The sequence below is a fragment of the Thamnophis sirtalis genome, unplaced genomic scaffold (genome assembly GCF_051295495.1).
Source record: "Thamnophis sirtalis isolate CommonGarterSnake01/CBP01778 unplaced genomic scaffold, rThaSir2_p1.2 scaffold_11, whole genome shotgun sequence".
Lineage (NCBI taxonomy): Eukaryota > Metazoa > Chordata > Lepidosauria > Squamata > Natricidae > Thamnophis > Thamnophis sirtalis.
The window spans coordinates 26,739,207-26,759,946 of record NW_028261391.1 but is presented as its reverse complement, the minus strand read 5'-3'; the positions used below and the strand labels follow the sequence as shown (position 1 = coordinate 26,759,946).

At 37.0% G+C, this 20,740-nt stretch overlaps 2 protein-coding genes across 3 annotated transcripts in view; one reads left to right on the top strand and one right to left on the bottom strand.

Moving 5' to 3' along the window:
• Positions 1-921: 921 nt before the first annotated feature.
• Positions 922-20,729, bottom strand: ANKUB1 (ankyrin repeat and ubiquitin domain containing 1). 2 transcript variants are annotated; one of them, XM_014059439.2, is made up of 7 exons: positions 20,626-20,729; positions 10,751-11,004; positions 7,464-7,607; positions 5,006-5,222; positions 4,294-4,408; positions 2,744-3,673; positions 922-1,370 (listed from the first exon to the last, which is right to left on the bottom strand). In XM_014059439.2, exons 2-7 carry the CDS (start codon positions 10,838-10,840, stop codon positions 1,286-1,288), a joined length of 1,581 nt encoding a protein of 526 aa, XP_013914914.2. In that variant the 5' UTR covers positions 10,841-11,004; positions 20,626-20,729; the 3' UTR covers positions 922-1,285. The 2 variants fall into 2 exon arrangements, with proteins under 2 accessions (XP_013914914.2, XP_013914915.2); XM_014059440.2 differs by having other exon boundaries at positions 7,506-7,607.
• The window catches only part of RNF13 (ring finger protein 13), a 49,155-nt gene continuing 47,608 nt past the window's right edge, over positions 19,194-20,740 (top strand). The window contains exon 1 of the mRNA XM_087725392.1: positions 19,194-19,299. The gene's annotated coding sequence lies outside the window, so the exon portion shown is untranslated. The remainder of the gene's footprint in view (positions 19,300-20,740) is intronic.

Sequence of the window (20,740 nt, the reverse complement as noted above, 5' to 3'; positions counted from 1 at the left end):
TCTGCATTCCTCCAATGATAGCATACTCCAGTCATATTAAACCCTTAAATAACAACGCATGGCCATAGAAGAAAGACATACTGTAGAACTTCATTCATTAGGTTTAATAGCAGCAAAGTAAGATACAAAATCTTGGAAACTGAATAAGTGAACCTCCAGCCCTCACTTATTAGATTTTCCTTTCTCTATTGCTATAGTGTAAGGGGTCATAGAAATAGCAGTCTTTGTGACAATAATGTTCCAGCATATCTTGCCTCACCCATATAACTGCTATAACTTATTGCTCTCCAAGTAGATTCAATAAATTAGTACAAAAAGATAATTAAATTAAGACATGTCAATAATGATTTAATAAATAGGAATATATGAATTCTAAGAAGTGGCAGAAATACATTTCAAAAGGATCAAAATGTTTTATAAATTAGGATCAATTATATCTGATTAATTTGGAATGGCATTATAGTAAAATTCAGACTTGTCAATTTTTAAATTAGGATGAGAGAATCCACTCCTCCAGTGATAGTACTCTCTTTACATGCAAAATACTTTCATCCACATAATATGTAAGCTAAGATCATTTTTTTAGTATTCTAAAGGATTCCTCTTAATACCAACTTCTTTGTCCAACACAATCTTTTTCAAGGTCTCCAATCCATCCATTTCAGTCCCATTGCTGGAGCTTCATAAAAAATAGTTTTCTGATTGCCTACAATGTTTCTGTTTAAAGAATCCCCAATAGGAGTACTCCAAAATATGTGTGTGTGTGTTTTCATAGATTTTCATGGGTGTAGGAATGCTGGTCTTGTTGCATTCGGGTCTTTTCCCGTGAAAGATTGAGATTGTCTTGGCAACGTTTCGGCGAGGTCTCACTCGCCATCTTTAGGAGACGAGTGAGACCTTGCTGAAACATTGCCAAGACAATCTCAATCTTACACGAGAAAAGACCCAACTACAACAAGACCAGCCTTTTGGAATGTGAATGGTATTTCAATAGCATCTGAAGGAGTGGAAAGGGGAAGATTGTAGGATTCTCAGAATATGTATGAAGATAGCCCAATGCAACTTTGCTTGTCAAGATGCATTGTTTCCGAAACCTTTTTGGTTAGTCTATTTATTATATAATCTATTTCATCTGAGTCTAGTTCAGTGGTCTTCAAACTTGGCAACTTTAAGACTTGTAGACTTCAATTCGCAGAATTGTCCAGTCAGCATAGCTGCCTGGAGAAATCTGGGAGTTGAAGTCCACAAGTCTTAAAAGTTGCCAGGTTTCGGGACCTCTGTCTAGTTAGTATGTAGGTTTACATACACTTTTTCTAGCTAGGGTTCTTGCAATGTCCAATTGTTGCAGCCAAGGCTTCTCTTTAAATTCACTGCAATAAAAGATATAGACACGTGTTACCTTTGCAGCCACATATAAGGTATCAATTAATTATACATACATGCAAAAGTAAGTACACCCCAACTATTCCATCATTTACAAAGTGATAATGTTGAGGCTAATAATGTTGAGCATTATTAGAAAACATACCCTGAAAATAAAGACAAATATCTGGGAGAAGTCCAGTCTGTGATATGTTATTTATGCTTGCATTCAAATGATACAGTTGGCTATTGTAATTGCATAGAGTTTGATAAATAGACAGTATATAAAGGTAAAGGTTAATCTTCAAACCAAAGTAGTACCTATTTATCTACTCACATTTGCATGCTTTCATACTGCTAGGTGGGCAGGAGCTGGGGCCAGTAACAAAAGTTCACCCTGTCACATACTAGAGCTGTCAGCTTTCCAGCTGACAAGCTCAGGGTTTTTAACTGCTGAGCCATCACCCCTCCTCAATATATGTCTCATAAAATAAGTAAAAATAAATTGGTTGCTAAATTAATGTATTTTTGAATTTGAGATACTGCACAGAACAGTAAACGAATCCATCCACTTTATTTGATTCCCTAACCTCTTCTCAGAAGCTTCTCCCAACAGGAAATGGTGGAAACTTGACAGAAATGTTGTTTAATGAAGTGGATCAAAAACATTTTTGGATCCACACTAGTTTTATTTAATAGTTTTTAAGATATATATATTTCATGATTCGGCAAATCAGCTAAAATCAACGTGCTCAGCCTTCACTTAAGACTCCCACTTTTCTGTGATTATAGTTTCCTGAATTTACTGTTGCCACTTGATGGCAGTATCTATTCATCAGAATGTTTATATTTTCAGCAGCTCCTCCAAATGATAATTATAATTGGCAATAATATGAGATGATTATAATTGGCAATAATACCCAATGATTAATTATGAAACCCTCCTCACTTTTTAAAAACATCTACATGAAACTGGTGGGATAGGTGACTCATCACATAGGTTCTGGTATCATCGGCATGCTAATGATGTCCAGTTATTTACCTTTGCCCCAGGTTGAACAGGTGATGTGGTGAACTCTCTATCATTTGTAAAATGTTTTGAATACTTCTGTCACACAAAAAAGGGCTCAAGGCTATGTAGACTGTAGCCTACATGCAGGCCTCTCAACATTTAGGTTGATGCCCCCCTGGCACTGTGAAATCACATTGTCAATTATGGCAACACATCACTATTTTTTTGCCACAATTTTTCAAGCTCAATTTTGGGATTGAGGCATCTCTTTAAGACTGGGAATGGAAGCATATGTCTCCATAAGAGGGAAAAAAAACATCTGATGCTACTTTTCAACTTATATATTTCTGAATAAAGACTGACACATACCTGGCTATAGCTAAGCAGTAGATTGCATTCTCTCTTGGAGTTCTTCCACAGTATTCTGAAAATGACTCCAGAGAAGGATTTAGCAGAAACTCTACATTAGGTATGGAATAATAGTAAGCTGGCTTGAGGAGAGAATTAGAAGGTAGAGGAACTCTTGCTAAACACATATTTTGGTCCATATATTCTTCATTAAGCTGTGAGTTCTTCTTTCTAGGCTTCTTTTTTTGCCAGTGTCTATCTTTGTTATCTCTCTTCTTTGCACCTGCCACTGGAGGTAATCTAACATTTTTCGCTTTGAGGTACATATCAGATATGGTCAAATGGTACTGAGATTGCTCATGTTGAAACTGATTCTTTAAATCTGGCAGTATGCAACCTCTGTTGCTTGCAGGTTTGAACATGGCCGAGCAAAAACCTCTGGAGGTCATTTCTGGTTTTGTGAAACCATCCACAAAGACAACATCCCCAACTCGTGTTCTGAAGACTGCAGCAGGGTTGCACTTCTTGGCTGAATAGATGTTATTTTGAGATTTAAGAAGCCACAGCTTTAGCTTAATATAGATTTTCATGGGCAGAGAGAATGTAGGATAAGAAACCACGGACCATAACTTGGTGACTAAATACAATACGCAATCTTTATGTCTATGCTGGATACAGAGCTGCAATGGAGTTTGCCCTGCAGAATTTTTGCATTCAAGGGATAAGGCACTGGAATTAACAAACGCTTTCAGTATCATAAGTTGGCCTGCTTCTGCAGCTGCATGAACAGGACATTTCATGTTGTCAGAATGATCGTCTTCCTGACACCATTCACGATAAGGATGTACACCAATTGTTTCAGTGGGCTTCACTCCCTTTTTCAAGAGCCAGATTGAAACCTGAAGGTGTCCGAAAAAAGCTGCCATGTAAAGAGCTACTCTCTTTTGATATCTGAAACAATATGTGTGTAAAAAAATAATTAGCAATGTAAAGAATAGTATAGCATTTCCAAAATCACAAGTGTAATCAAAATTACACTACAGAAGTCATTATGCATTTACATATAGTAGTCCCTGATATAACCCAAATGTCAGAGTTCCTGAAAACCCCAATTCCAATGAAGCTCCAAGACAGGCAATTTCTCAAAGCTCTCCTTTATTAGAGTAAGTATACAGGCGCAACTGGGAAAACCCAAATCTGAGATTTCCGGGCTTTCCCTCAGTAAGTCAAAAGTCCAAACCCATCCCCTGCACCCATCACCTCCGTCCAGTCCCAATCCATTCCAACGCCCCAATGTTAATATGGCTTCCAAAGCTGACACCAGCACTATGATTGATAAGTAACAACCAGCACTCTGAAATGGCCATGAAGGCTTATTGTAACCAATGCTGCAAAGGCAAAATAGGTATTATCTTGCAATAGAAGAATTGACCTTCTTGATTTTAACTTTCACTTTCTTTCCGCCTATTCCCTCTATCCTTCAGTTCTTGCCACTTAATGACCATCTTGGAACAAACATTCTAATCTAAAATTAAACTTGATTTTGAAAAGTGTATGTTGACTCTTCATACCTGAGTATTGGTTCTTCCTTTGACAGATAGTACTGAATCTTGGGTTTGTTTCCTAGGATACAGCTGGTCAAGAATTCTCTCCATCCATCCCAAACATCCAAACGAAGAGTTGTGCCTGTTAATAGAAAACATTGTTATTTATTTCTGTTTCAATCTTTGTTGGCTAGAAGGTACCATTCATTCTCTTCTGAAGTACTAGATTTTAATATCTGTAGTAGCCGAGAAGCTGAAAATCACATGAACAATAGCAGGAAAAGTGAAGTTTAGATTTAGAAAAGGACTTATTTACATAATTTTATGGACACGATGTAAAATTGAATCAACATTAATTCAGAAGAATAGCTAAATTATCTAACGATAAACGTCCTTCAAAATGTTAAATTTCATTTGCTTATTACCAGTTGCTTATGTTCTAACGTTTTTAAATCATCAACTATGTGCCAGAATTAGGATTTGAAGACTGAAAAGATAGTAAAATGACACTGCCAAATATGAAAACCTTATTTCATTTTCTCTCAGTAAAAGTGTAAATATTTCTTATAATATAGTTCTGTATATGTCTACTCAAAAATAGCTTGCTTTAGATTCACTGAGACTCATAAACCGTCCCAGATAAAGAAATCAGGACTACAATTTTGAGTCACCAAAGTAAGATTTGAAGGTCCTGTACTTATCAACTAAAAACAGATATAATATACAAACAGTCTTTTACCTATATCTAACTGATAATCATTTGGAGTATTGCAGTCAAACATCTCCCTGCCCTCTGGAGTCCTGAGACAATAAATGCTACTTGGAAAACCACATTTCAAGGTCACTAAAGTTTTCAGCTGTGAAACCTTTGATGAAAAAAGATACATCCTTCCCATTATGGGCAATCTTTCATGAGTGACCGGGTTGTATACATAGAAAATTGGCTTGTCTTCTTCCTGGTGGAGAAAACAACATTAATTAACAAGAAACATAATGTATATGACACGTCTTCAATAATTTAGTTCCCTTCAGATTTCTTGAACTGCAGCACTACATTTCTACAATTGTTGACCTACAAAATTAAAATTCCTAGTTAGAATGTCCAAATATTTGGTGGAAATTGATTTGAGAAGGGCAATTTTAAATGTATGTGCAAAAATAAAATCTCCCTCACATATATAGCTAAAGTAGTTAAGGTTTATGTCACAATTTGGTAAGGAGGTAACAATTTCTTATCAACTATAATTAAAATACATTAGATTGTCTTTTTCCCCCTCCCGATTCTACCCAACTTGTGAAGTATTCCCTTATGCTATTCAAAGAACAAACGTAGGCATAGGCTTGAAAAATGCTGTATATGCTCTGAGAATTAGGTTTAAAATTACACCTTCCTAAAACCAGTTCCGGTAATCTTTGGGTAACTTTAACATTCATTTACTCTGGCTTAATTTCCATCTCCAGAATGAGAAGGATCGCTAATATGTTTCTCAGAATGAAAATATACAGAAAGAAATCATATAGAATATTTTCCACAATCAAAACAGCTGTAGCAATGGAAGCGCTTATTTCTCATGTGGGATCTAAAGCTTAGTAATTACTTCTGAAATTACTAATGAACTTGTATGAATGCAGTTCCTTTCCAGTCTAATTTCCCCCCCCTGCTTATTTAGAAATTAAGTCTTGCTGCACGCAAAGACTAGATTGAGTAAAAGACAGCAGCTCTAATACATTTCTTGTTTTTATGTACTATGTACCAAGTAATGCCATGCCAAGAACAATAATTTTGGCTAACTAACTCCTGAACCGATAAAATAAGCAAGACAGCAGCAATAATTTATGGTTTCTCAATTTAGTTGCAAGTAATTTTCCCTTCCCTGTTTATATATTAACTTCAAAGAAACAATGAGAATTCCTTATTTTCTTTCCTCTTTGAAGAAAAGGCATTAACATCATGACACAGCAATTCCTTATTTACATTTTAAAAAATAATGTGCAATTGTGGCACGTAAGTCACATATCACATTTTCACACTGCACAATCATGGTATAACCATGATTTACTGAAGGTTCTAGCTTGCACAAAATTATGTAGGTATCCTTCTGTTCTTTAAGGAGACAGAAAAGTATGAGAGTAATTAATTTTGTAAGATCAGTAAAACCATGTCCAAAAATAGTTCAAGATTGGTGGGGCAACAGAGAGGTATTGGGGGAAGCAGAAGGAAGTTCACAAGGCATATCAGGAAAATCCCCCCATAAGCACTTGGTGACAGCCAAAAAAGCTGAAATATGCCTTTTGTACTTGTTTCTCAATGTTATACACAAGTACATAATCCTGACTAACATGGGATTTGTGTTGCAATGTCATTATATACTTTCTCATTTTCTCCCCTCTGTCACCCTCCCACTTGGGCCCGTTTCATCCCCAGACAAGCCTCCATCCCACTGGGCTATGTTTAGAATTGAATTCAAACATTGTTTGAAGGACTAGCTGCAGGGAAGGAGGAAAGATTGTGAAAGATGGTGTTTTGGGTGTGCAGCTTTCTGCCTTACAATACAACCTTGACTCAAACTGAAACCTATCAGCTGGGCATGAGATTAAGACTGTGGAATGAGGACAGTTTTAAAATGCTCTAAAAGAGTTAATGGATATTTTCATGCTGCACTTAAGGGATGTAAGGTTAAGTTATGTTTGTTTGGGTTTTTTTTGCAAATCAAAATAGTAACTTTTGTTTGCTTGGCTAATTTACTCTTGCTGCTGCTACCATACTGTATGAGTCTATCAGATTCTACCACTGACTGTTTTATTTACTGAAGGTTTCATTAAACCTGATATACACATCCATCCATCATTCTTAATCACTCTTATTGGGCATAGTATCATGCTATGTGCCACATACGCTGATGGAGAAGAACTGATGAACAAGTCAAGTTTTAGAATACATGGCATATTAAGACACACAAAACATGTAATTGTTCATTTGAAAGAACTTCTTAAAACGTTTATAAGTTCATTGCAATCAAAGTGAGACTAAGGATTATCACAGTCTTTATGCATTCTGCTTTATTATTTGAAGATTACTGTATTTCATTTGAAGACCAGTTTCTTCTCATTACACTTAAGGGATGCTAGCACAAGTTTTATAACGTAGAGAGAGAATTTCTGTATTAGGCAGTCTTTTTGTTCTTTTTCAATCATACCTTGATGACACATTTAATTGAGGAAGAAACTGTAATGCCTACATCAGCAAGTACCCAGTTGTCCTTCAGCACTGCTCCTGCATATCTCAGCTCCAAGTATCTCCTGCCTTGTTTGTCTTCAGAAAGTGGAACATGAAAATAATCCTTAATAGAAGAAAACAGATTATTTTTTTAAATAAAAAAACCATAAACACTAAAAGTTCAAAGTAAATATCCAAGTTATTATTCAATAACCATAGTTATAGGAACAATGGGGAAGGATTGGAACTCAGGGCTATTTAGTCTGTTTCCCTGGCATGTAAATGCAGAGTTGGAGAACCCTTTTCTGAATTATGTAAAACAACTATCAATGTGAACCAGTTTCCCTCATCCTGTCACTCTCTATTGCCTCAGACCTCAATTCCTCTTATCCCAGACAACATCCTATATAGAAGTTAAAGTCCAATGCATTCAGAGGGCGAGGGTTTGAAGAAAGCTAATGCAAACATTAAGCTAGATAAATCAGTGATATATTTTGGTGTAAGGTACTTTCCTATGCCCATAACTAATATAAACATGTCACAGTCCACCCTGAGATTAAACACAATTTAAGCAGAGCAAAGTGAAAAGCAACTCTTGCATAGAATGAATGGCAAGTGTCAATATTGCTTCTATATAGTGAAAGACACTGCTTTATTTTTTAGAAGCATGAATGAGAAGAACGTGTACCTTGAGCAAAGGCACATAATAATAATGCACAGATTCTGTTACTAATTTCTTAGAGATACCAAGAGTTGTAGCTCAGCAGTTACAGGGTTCCCTAGTCTTGTTTTATAAAATGCCTAGAGGTTATAAATATGGTTAAGATTTAACACTATGTCAATACTGGTGTTCCTCTTAGAAAGCCCGATAGTTTACTGTTAATATAAACAGACAGCAAACCGCACTGCTTACTAGCAATGATGATGTTGCCTAGTTTGGGTAATGAAACTTCTGCAAAAAAAACAAAAAACAAAAAAACAAGCAAGCTCAGAGAGCACCAAGGACCCTTCAGTTTACCATTAAATCAAAGAGGTTGGATTAAGAACACTTGACGAGGCAGGATTTTTTTATATCAGCTCTATGGCACAGTTATTCCAGTTTTTGATCTTCCCTTTACTTGCCCTTTGATAAATAATATGGTACAAGCAGGGATGTATGTTGCAATAGACAGATTAGCATCTTCTACAAGATAAACTCATGGGAAGTTTACAATGGATTACAATAGTTGTCAAGAATCCCACATGTTTACCAGTTCCACTCCGTCTTCAAAATTCTCTGAATAAAATTCTAGGACTACATAGCTAAAATTAGCTAAAATTTTGAATCGGTAACAACAAATGATTTCTGCTCTTGTACTAGAATCAATGTGAATGGTCCCATTGTACTTTCAGTGGAAGATGCAGTACCAGATCCTGTACTCTGCTGTTTCTGTGTGGAGCATCTTAGCACCAGGCTCTGTTCTGTTAATACTAACGGCCTGAATTTTTTTATTATGCATTCTGTTTTTAAATCTATGTTGTTGTTTTAACAGAATGGATTCTACTACTCTATAAGTAAAGTTACATAGGACTGAGTTGTTTTAGTTGCAACCCTATGGCCACAGTCAGGCTTCTCTAAATTCTACTGTGTAGCTACAGTTGATCCTTCATGGTGTGATAAATAGTTTTAATGGAGAGAAGAAAAGAATCCTCAAACAACAACAAAATCTGCAATTCCTAGCAGTTAAAATGCCTCTCTCTGTGTGTGTCTGTGTGTGTTCTATATTCCAGGATTAATTCCTTGATTTGTTTTCCTTCTTCCTTTTGCAATACTGTGGTATTCTCTTCATGGTCAGGGAAAGCAGCTGCAATTGAGGAATGGTTATATAATCATTATCTCCAGGTTGAAAAGTGTATGGTCCCCTCCTTGCTAGTTTCAGCCCTTATATTTCCTTAATTGGGAATCCCCTTGAATTGAATAGGGCCGTGATGGCGAACCTATAGCACGTGTGTCTGAAGTGGCATGTGGAGCCATTTACCTGGCAGCATGGTGTTGCCCATTCCTCTTCCAGGTTTCTGGCACACAACGATCAGCTGGCGTGCATATTGCAGTGCCAGAAACTGGAAGAGCTGGTCTTCCGTTTTCCTGCATGAGCATGCGCGTTGGCCAGCTGATCATCACGCGTTCATGCGCGTCAGAAACCAGAAGTTCATTTTCGGACACGTGCATGCCCTCTGGGCAGCTCATCATTTAGAATAAACGTTAAAAGGAATACAGAGTGTCCATACTCTTTGTATGTACTGTAGCTATTTGCTATGCTATATTAATTCATACTATCATATAGATATGGGTTTAATAGTGGCATAATAAATTATGAAGATGAAAAAGAATGATGTTTTACTTTTCCATTCTTTTCCACCCAACAGAATGTTGGAAAGGAACTCTGTTGAGACACTCAGGACTTTATTCATCTGTTTGTATGTTTATCAGCAAGGTAATTCTGCAAAAAACGAATAGGACATGACAACATTTGGAGGGGATACTCGGGGGGGGGGGGGAGAGGAATGGAGTTTAAATAAGGCCAAATTAAGATTGGGGCTGCAGAGAAAAACATGTAGGAAAAATAAAATTCCCCAGTGTATATCTATAAGGGAATCAGTTGGGCAGTTGCTCAGAATGCTGCTGACTGTTTCATTCTAAGCCTGCTTTCTCACATGACTCAGAGCAGAGCTATTATAAAGGAGTTGAAAAAAATCCCAAAAGTTCTGCATGCTTTCTCTACCTGGTTTGTATTCTGCAATTAAAGGAAATGGGACTCAACCATAAACACATGAATCCTTAGGCTCCACCCTATGTAGTTCAACTCCAATGAATTTTGTGTAAATATGGTAGTCATGTAGCTCGTGTTACTAGTTATTTACTTTTTTTCCCCTTTGTTAACCTCTCACATTCAAACAAAACAAACAACCCTCCCATATAATGAATGTAGAAAGAGAGTGTTTTCAAATTATTTGCAGACTGGTTTTGTATAAAGTAACTGTTCAAAAGGGAAAAGAGAAGTCATAAGACAATTCTAGTTTCATATACTGTAACTTAGTGATGGTATCTTAAACAAGAAGCAATGCAACAACAGTTCCTTGTTTCACAAAAAGCTTTGCATATGCCATAAAAGAGGTTTATTTTTCTTAATTTTGGCAGTGAATTTTATTACTGATTTTAATTTTTCACAGGGAGAGAAAGTCAAAAGTTCTAAAAAAGAAGCAATTTGATAAAGATCAACCTCTTACCTTTATCATCAGTTTTACATCTTGCACAGTGTTCTCTGGTGAAATGTCAAAAGACTCACAGAGCCCTTCAAAAGCGACAAATATCCTCATTTTGAAAGATGTTATTTACATTCCTCAAATGACTTTAATAAGCTTCATCTTACCACAATAGAAGGGGGGGGAAATCCCAATTTTGAAAATATCCAGTCTAAACTTGCATATTCTCGTTTAAAAGCAAAAAGTAGTCTGGAAAATACTCAGCCAGCCCATGGAATCTGAAAACAGGAAGAAGAATTTGATCAAAGGCTGAACTGAAAAGAAAAAAAAAGTTTGCTTTACAAACCTAATTAAACTTCCAAAGCACGTATTGACCAAGGCAAGCAGGAACAAGATTTTAGCATATATATATGCCTGCTGCTCCCAGCCAATCATGCAGCAGTATTTGCTCAATTATATTTATCTAAGCTCAAAATACAGTCTCTTGACTTAAATTAGTATATATGTTTACTCAACTCTTCAGAACAATCTTCAAACTTTCTAATGAAATCTAAGCTTTGTACTCATGTTACCATAACAACTTGGTAAACCTGTTAATGTGACTAGCTTTGCCCGCTTAGTTTGGAAACCAACAGGATCTGCCAACAGCTTGAGATTTTCAGGGTCATATAAGCAAGAAAGATGTTAGCCGGGGGGGGGGGGGGGGGAGAAATGTATATCTATTTTATATTCTTGTATTCTATCATTTCCTTTAGAAAAGGGAAATATGTTCCTGAGTGTAAGGAGGGAAAAGATTCTGGGGGAGGACCCCAGGCTTCACAGCTTTCTGAAAGGCCAAGAGATTTGGCCGCCCCCTGGTTATCAGGCAGGAAAGTGACAGAATATATGTCAATAAACACACTCAACAACTCATAGGACATCAGTTTCTCAATGCTAAATCATTCACAAAGCATTTCACTTATTCTCATCATGCTTTACTTCAAAAACAAATGGTTAATTCCTGAAGAATTCACCAATCAGCCTTAAACATTATATTCACACAAAACATTCCATAATACAGGCTTATTCTGGAGCAGAAACTGTACAATGAGCCTTTTTGCATTCATATATTACTCAATGACTTACTAAAAAGCACAAACATGGTTTACACACCAATGTCTAGCATAAAACCCTTTCCAAATATTGCCTCTTGCTACCTTTTATATTCTTTCAATCAGATTTTTGCCAAATAGCTTTACAGGTACGTTTAATAATCTAATTAATACACCATTTTTCTACAAAATATTTTTATATTTTTTCAGTGAATCATTGAAAATGCAAATATTTTAACAATCCGAGTATTTTCCCTTTTCTGAGGTTGAATTTACTTACAGAATCAAGCACAATACTCTACTTTTTAGTTCAAAAACCATCCCTTTAATAAATTCTCCTTCAGTAAAAAAAAATTGAAAATTGCTGTCTTCTAATTTCCCCCCAAAAAAAGGGTTGAAAATTACTGTTGTCTAGTTGATAATACCATGTTTCCCCTAAAATAAGACAAAGTCTTATTTTCTTTTGACCCCTGAAATAAGCGTTCCACCTTCTTTTCGGGGAGGTCTTATTATTTTTGAGGTGCAGGAGGCACTGAGCATGGTCACCTCATGGCTGTTTTTGTGTTGCAATATTTTCAGGGAGGGCTTATTTTAGTGCATGCGCTCAAAAGCCCAATTAGGCTTATTATCCGTGGAGGTCTTACTTTCAGGGAAACAGGGTAGCAGAAGTACAATAGTTTTGACTTCCCTCAATGAGAGAAAAGGGGAAGCATAACTCTTTTCCCTTTTCTGTAAAAAACAAAACAGGAATTGGAGTTTACTGGAGAAATATTGAAGTGAAACATTGAGAATGAAACTATTTTGATTCATGGTTCCATTTATTGCTGGAACTGTTATTATTGTTCTGTAAATCCTATTGCCTGATATAAATTTATATCATATTTTCAGGCCTTTTTCATTTCATGCACATCTTGTCTCTAAAAAGCTGAATCCAAAACTGCCCTTGATTATCTTTCCATCTCTATGCTCTGGAAGTAAGTCTAGATGTCCCTCTGTTTGAAGGGGGACATTCTGCCTTAACTCCAACTTCTTTATATATCCTGATTTTTTAAAATTTGGAACCCCAATAACAGGATTTCTCTCATTCTTTTTGTTGTGGTTGTTGGAAAGACTATTATCTATCTAAAAAGTGGAATGAAGATGCCGTTTAATAAAAAATAATAATTTAATATAAAATATGCATGAACTACATTTTTGCCCTCTTTTCGCACTTACATCCTAAAATCCTTTTAGGATTATTATTTAGTCACTTATAAGAATTAAAACAAGATCTACAATGTTTGTTATTTTTAATAAATTTACCACAACAATCAAAACAAATGTTTGATTTACTATATCAATCAAAACAAACATTCTTTCACCTGTTCATTAGATTAGGAATATTTTAAGGATTTGACAATGATTGAAAGGATTTTTTCCCCCTAAATTTGCAAAAAAAAAAAAGTTATACATTCTAATTAGCACTAGAGAAACAGCTAAATGATGAGCGGTTTTCAAATTTTTAGGTTCCCCCCCCCACCTATCCTTGTTGCACTTAAAAGTTTGTTAATATTTAGGCCAGATCTTCCTGATATAGCACCCACAATTATTACTTTTTGGTTTTTTAAAAGTTTTTTATTTAAAAAAAATGTTTTACAAATATATCAATGCGTGAACAGTGTGGCAAATAAAATTAATCATAATTATTACATTCAGCTGGCTTATATATTTCTAATAATAATACATATTTATATTAAGATGCAGTCTGTCATTATTCAATTATTCTATGTTTTCTCTTGTTATTGTTCTTTTTTTATTATAGAGAAGTGTATAAACATTCCTCCTTTCTCTTACTTCTATCTCTTATTCTAGATTTTAATTATGTCACCGTTTATTAAAAGACATTTTCTTTCTATCCTACCTAATTTCTAGTCATGTCACCTACCTAAGAAAAGAAAAGAGAAAAAGAAAAGCAAATCAGAACAACAATAAAGAAAAATCATCTATCCATCGTCTCTTGCCTGCTTCAATACTTTAATTGCTATGCTTTTTTTGACTTGCCTCCCATATTCCTCTCTTGAATCTTTCTCTGCATGTACTTTTTGGCTGTTCAATCTAGGTATTTCTCTCATCTGTACCCTCTTCCACTGCTTAATTTCCAAAATTTCTGCCAGGCCCCTGTCTCCCTTTCGCAAGTATCTTCCTGTATTCCTTGTTGCACTTCAAAATGTTTGTTAATATTTAGGCCAGATCTTCCTGATATAGCACCCACAATTATTACTGTATCTGCAGATACTTCCCTGAGCATATCTGAGATTTTCCTGTTCTTCTGTATTTTAGGAAGGGTTTTAAAAACACACACACACACACACACACACACACACACAAATTATTTAAGTGATTGTAGGAAGTTAGCACCCACCCTTCTTCTAGAGAAATGAAATATCCTGGAAAATATTAAAAAGGCAGAATATTATATTTCCTTGGATCAAAAATGGAGAAATGTGTTTTGGGCAGGAAACAGACTCACTCTTAATAGTCCTCACCTTTGTCAATGGGCCATTAAAAAAGCCTGGATCAGTCTATTCTACCTAACAAAAACCTTTCCCCTTCAGCTCCAGGGTGATGGGATTAAGGCATGATAGTATTAGCCCTTTACCCAACTCACCACATGGCATCTGGGAACTGAACCAAACTTGGACTCAAGACAGTCTACAGAGTTGCCCCTGCATGGCCCCATGGGAGTCTGACAACCAAACAGAATAATACAATACAATGATATAATAGCAGAGTTGGAAGGGACCTTGGAGGTCTTCTAGTCCAATGCCCTGCCTAGGCAGGAAACCCTATACCGTTTCAGACAAATGGCTATCCAACATCTTCTTAAAGACTTCCAGTGTTGAGGCATTCACAACTTCTGGAGGCAAGTTGTTCCACTGATTAATTGTTCTGTCAGGAAATTTCTCCTCAGTTCTAAGTTGCTTCTCTCCTTGATTAGTTTCCACCCATTGCTTCTTGTTCTACCCTCAAGTGCCTTGGAGAATAGTTTGATTCCCTCTTCGTGCCAACCCCTGAGATATTGGAACACTGCTATCATGTCTCCCCATGTCCTTCTTTCTATTAAACTAGACATACCCAGTTCCTACAACCGTTCTTCATATGCTTTAGTCTCCAGTCCCCTAATCATCTTTGTTGCTCTTCTTTGCACTCTTTCTAGAGTCTCAACATCTTTTCTACATCGTGGTGATCAAAACTGAATGCAGTATTCCAAGTGTGGCCTTACCAAGGCATTATAAAGTGGTATTAACTCTTCACTTCATCTTGATTCTATCCCTCTGTTTATGCAGCCTAGAACTGTATTGGCTTTTTTGGCAGCTGCTGCACATTGCTGGCTCATATTTAAATGGTTGTCCACTAGGTTTAGGTTTAGGTTTAATTTTATTTATATGCCGCCCCATTCCCTGCGGGACTCAGGGCAGCGCACAAACCCAAGGAGGGAAAGGGAAACACAAAAACTACAAATACAAGGCATTTAAAAACAACCAACAGCCACACCATTCGAGAGGGGAAGGGAACTCATCAACCCCAGGCCTGCTGACACAGCCAGGTTTTAACGGCTTTTCAGAAGGCCTGGAGAGAGGTGAGGGTCCGAGCGTCCCAGCCAATCAGGGCGCAGCATAGGCTGTTGCTGGCCCTTTAGAATATTTCAGAATATTCTACAGGGAGTTCGTTCCAAAGGGCTGGAGCTGCCACAGAGAAGGCCCTCCCCTGGGTAGTAGCCAGATGACATTGGCTGGTAGACGGAACCCGGAGGAGGCCTACCCTGTGTGATCTAATGGATCTTTGGGAGGTAATTGGCAGCAGGCGGTCTCTCATGTACCCAGGTCCAATACCATGAAGGGCTTTATAAGTGACGACTAGCACCTTGAAGTGTATCCGGAGACCAATCGGTAACCAGTGCAGCTCGCGGAGGATAGGTGTAACGTGGGTGTACCGAGGTGCACCCATGATCGCTCGCGCGGCTGCATTCTGGACGAGCTGAAGTCTCCGAATGCTCTTCAAGGGCTGCCCCATGTAGAGCGCATTGCAGTAGTCCAGTCTTGAGGTCACGAGAGCATGAGTGACTGTTGCGAGTGCCTCCCGGTTCAGGTAGGGATGCAATTGGTGTACCAGGCGGACCTGGGCAAATACCCCCCTGGTCACAGCCGACAAATGATGTTCTAAGGTCAGCTGTGGGTCCAGGAGGACTCCCAAATTGCGAACCCTGTCTGAGGGGCGTAAAATTTCACCCCCCAGCCTGAGTGATGGAATACTAACCAAATTTTTGGGAGGGAAACACAACAGCCACTAGGAATCCAAGATCCCTTTCACAGTTACTACTGTTGAGCAAGGTACCACCTATACTGTACCTGTGCATTTTGTTTTTGTTGCCTAAATGTAGAACCTTACTCTTTTCACCATTGAATTTCATTTTAATAGATAATGCCCAATGTTCACGTTTGTCAAGATCTTTCTGTATGTTAATCCTATCTTCTGGAGTGTTGGCTATTCCTGCCAGCTTGGTGTCATCTGCAAATTTGATGAGTTCCCCATTTATTCCCTCATCCAAATCATTAATGAAGATGTTGAAGAGTACTGGGTCCAAAACAGAGCCTTGGAGTACTCCACTGCATACTTCCCTCCATGCAGTTCCATTGAGGACTACACGTTGAGTGCGGTTGGTCAGCTAGTTACAAATCCATCTGGTGGTGATGCTGTGTAACCCACATTCTTCTACTTTATCTAGTAGTAGGTTATGGTCTACCTTATCAAATGCGTTACTGAAGTCCAAGTAAACTATATTGAAGGCATTCCTCTGGTCCACTAATTTTATCACATTATCAAAGAATGCAATAAGATTAGACTGGCATGATCTGTTTTTGACAAACCCATGTTGGCTTTTGGCTATTAGTTTGTTTGCTTCTAGGTGTTCACTAATTCGTTGCTTGATTATCTTTTCCAGAATCTTTCCTCATATTGAGGTCAGGCTGATTGGTCTGTAGTTTCCTGGATCTATTTTTTTCCCTTTTTTGAAGATGGGAACCACATCAGTTCTTTTCCAGTCCTCTGGTAGTTCCCCAGTGCTCCAGGATCTCTGAAAGATATAGTTCAATGGTTCTGAGATCTTGTCTGCCAGTTCCTTCAGAACCCTGGGGTGTAATCCATCCGGTCCTGGTGATTTGAACTCATCTAGGGTACATAGGTGCTCACTTACCATTTTCTTCCCTATTTCAACTTGTGTTCCTAATCTGATTTTTGTGGTGCTGTTTTTGATAGATTGGACTGTTTTATCCCTTTGTGTAAAGACAGATGCAAAACATGGGTTAAATAGTTCTGCTTTCTCCCTGTTGCTTGTCACCTTCTTGCCACTTTCTCCCAGCAATGGACCAATTGTTTCCTTAACTTTTTTCTTGTTTTAACATGTTGGAAGAAACTTTTTTTGTTATTTTTTTACTTTTGTGGCAAGCCTTTCTTCATTGTGAGCCTTAGCTTTCCTCACTTTATCTTTACATGCTCAGGCTATTTGCTGATATTCTGCCTTAGTTATGTCCCCCCATTTCCACTTTTTATACTTATCTTTTTTGTCTTTCAATTTGTCAGAGAGTTCTTTATGCAGCCATGCTGGTTTCTTTTGAGAGCTGTTATTTTTCTTCTTCATTGGTATTGTGCTAGACTGGGCTTTTGTAATTTCATTTTTCAAAATTTTCCAAGCTTCTTGAGTTGTTTTCTCCTTGAAGATTCTCATCCATGGAATTTTTCCCACGCTCTCTCTAAGTTTATTGAAATTAGCTCTCTTAAAGTCCAAGACTCTAGTTTCACTTTGTTCTACTACTTGTTTTCCCATAATGTTGAATTCCAATATTGCATGTTCATTTGCCCCCAGGATTCCTGTGGCTTCAACACCTTCTATCATTTCCTCTCTGCTAGTGAGAATCAAGTCCAATATAGCTGATCCCTTGTTCCCTTCTCTACCTTTCGGGAAACAAAGTTGTCTGCTAGGTTTGGTATGAACCTGTTGGATCTTCCACTTGGTGCAGAGTTTGTTTCCCAGTTGATGTCAGGGTAGTTAAAATCCCCCACTACTATTGTGGTGTGCTTCCTACATACCTTAGTTAGCTGACTAGCAAAAGTCCATCTACTTCCTCTGCTTGGTTGGGTGGCCTGTAGTATAGACCTATGGCAATTAAAGGCTGACCCACAACCTTTAATATTGACCCGAATACATCTCTTACATAGGAACAGGAAACAGAGAGGTGGGGCTGAACAGAGAATACAAAGCCAGGAACTTTCAGCCCTTCTTTTGTCTCTTTTCTTCTTCACCCAACATCTTGAAGCATGTGATCACCTTTTTCTGTTCAGGAGCTCAAGCCATGTGATCCTGTCCACCATTAAACCATCTTTCCAAGCAGCCTCCATGTTTCCAATGTCTTTTTCCCCACTTGGGAGTTGAACCCAGAAGGACATAAAGCAAACTTGTTTGGTTATTTCTCCCCTCCCAACCACCTTATTTCTAATTATAATTATCTGCAGACTTAAATGTAAGACTTTAAATACTGAAATGTGTATTGTTAGAATTAGTTACAAATCATTCCTTTGTTGATCTTTTGATTTGCCTCCACAAGAAGCCAAAACAACATTAAGAATTTGCATCCACTGGTTGCTGAAAGAGAAGTACAAAGAAAACAAGAACAAAGAACGTCTTGCAATGCTATTTTTTGTGCATTTCCTGTTTCATCCTTTTGCTAGCCCCCAAAAAATGATTCAAGCATAAAGCTGCAATATTAAGAATTTTTAAAAAATCCCACTTCTTGCAACTCCAGTTTATTTATAAAAATAAACTCCTTGTTGTAGCTTTGTGTATAAGCCAGCATGTGGCTGGCTGACACCATTATTCCTCTGTAAAGATATCATACAACTTGAACTTTAATCTGCCATTAAGATAGGAAAAAATATGTAGGCAGTCTAATATTTCTTTGGCTACCGCTTGACAAAAAATATTTATTTTCAACAGCCACCCCCCCCCCCCCAATAAAGCTAGTTTACAATTAACAGAAGTAAGAAAATAGATGGTAGGTTACTTCCTTTTACAGGGCAGATTTAAATAGAACAAGTAATCATGTTGTTATCTCATGATAGGAAATGAATTAGTTTGCTTGCTTTCTGTGACGTTAAATACATTTAAGTCAGTCTAACTGACCCAAAGGTGCTTTTTCAAGAGGCAACTGGACTTTCTGGGGTTTTTTTTAAAGACGTTTCACTTCTTATCCAAGAAGATTCTTCAGAAGCCAAACATCTTGAAAAATCAGGAAGTCCAATTGCCTCTTGAAAAAGCACCTTTGGGACAACCATTGCCTGGATGATTGAGAATCTCCATAGACATTCAGTCTAATAATTGACATTAACATACGCATATTTTGAGCAATAGTGTGTCCTATGGGATCTGCGCTCCAAATTTTTTAAAAGGTAAGCAACGCCTTTCATGGCTGAGACTAGCAATTAACCGATTGTTCTTATACTTCCTAACAGGAATATCAGGTTGTTGTACAATTTGTAATGGCTTTAGCACGTGTGCATTTTGATTGTGTTGTTGTTTTGATAATCTGAATGAGGTATTTGCATTAAAAGTATGTCACAGAACTGAATTAAATACTGTTTACAAATAATTGCACAGACAACATTAAATGTTATTTAGAGAACTCCTAATTCAATAGAAAATTAATTATTCACAAAATAATGACTCTCTATTTTATACTAAAATTGCATAATATTGATCTCCTCCCTTAAGGTATATTTTATTTTAATCACTAACTGAACTTCATTATCTCCAATGCCCTGACCTGATGCTCTATAAAACTTGTAGCATTTCAATTCCCAGTTTGTGATAAAATGAAGGAATTGTTTAATACTTTAATATTAATCTCTATGTATGAGATTTGAAAAGGATGAAATTTGGAAAGGACATCTTCAACATGTATTCCTTATTAGTTAAATCCTTCTTTTAATTAGGCTTACTTTCTTCAAAATGTCTATAATCCATACCATTCTTTCTCATATCAAAGCATGACTCTATATTCTTTGATATGCTGGGAAGGGGAATTCTTAATATTGAAGATGAAAATAATAATCCCTATATGTTCAAGGCATACTGTTAAAATTCTTAAGATGTTTACTAATACAGAACATTATATGACACCATTACAGTATATTGGCTGGGAGTATATTATACCATATGCAGAATTCTTGCTACGATTTAGTGCAATACAAATGCATTCAGTTCATAATCTAATATGGTTATTTTTTTAATGTTTGAATGCAGCTAATTATAGTCTATTTAATAAAGATGACTTATTACTTAATTATTTATGTCATTTTATTTTTTTAATAAAACCAAGTATATCTTAGTCTGATGTGTGAACTGATTCTCTGCTGACTTGTTATGCTGTCCAAAACCAGCCTCTGGTTTGTTTATAGTTAAGTATCTTAACCAAATGAAACATGTTTCAATCATAGGTGTGCATGCTGTGGAAGCACAGCCAGCAGACTCATTAATCTTGCTTTTCAACTTCAGCTTATAGTTTAACATGTTGCATGAATTCTACCAATTATATTTTTACTCGGTAAATTAGGATTAAACTATACTTAGCTCTATGTCCAATTGCCTTCAATAGAAAAAAAATCACGTTCATTAGCATTGTACTCCAAAATTAAATTCTGACACAGAGGAAACAACAAATTCCAAGACACCCTCAATTAACCCTAATCGCCTGCCCACTTTTCATTTATCCTCACCTTCCTCCTCTCCTTGCCAATCCTGCATCCCTCGGGAGGTGGCCGCTTCACTCCAGCCCTTCCCCTCCCCAGTAGTCGTCACGTGCGAGCAGCCGTGCGCAAACACCGTCCAGTT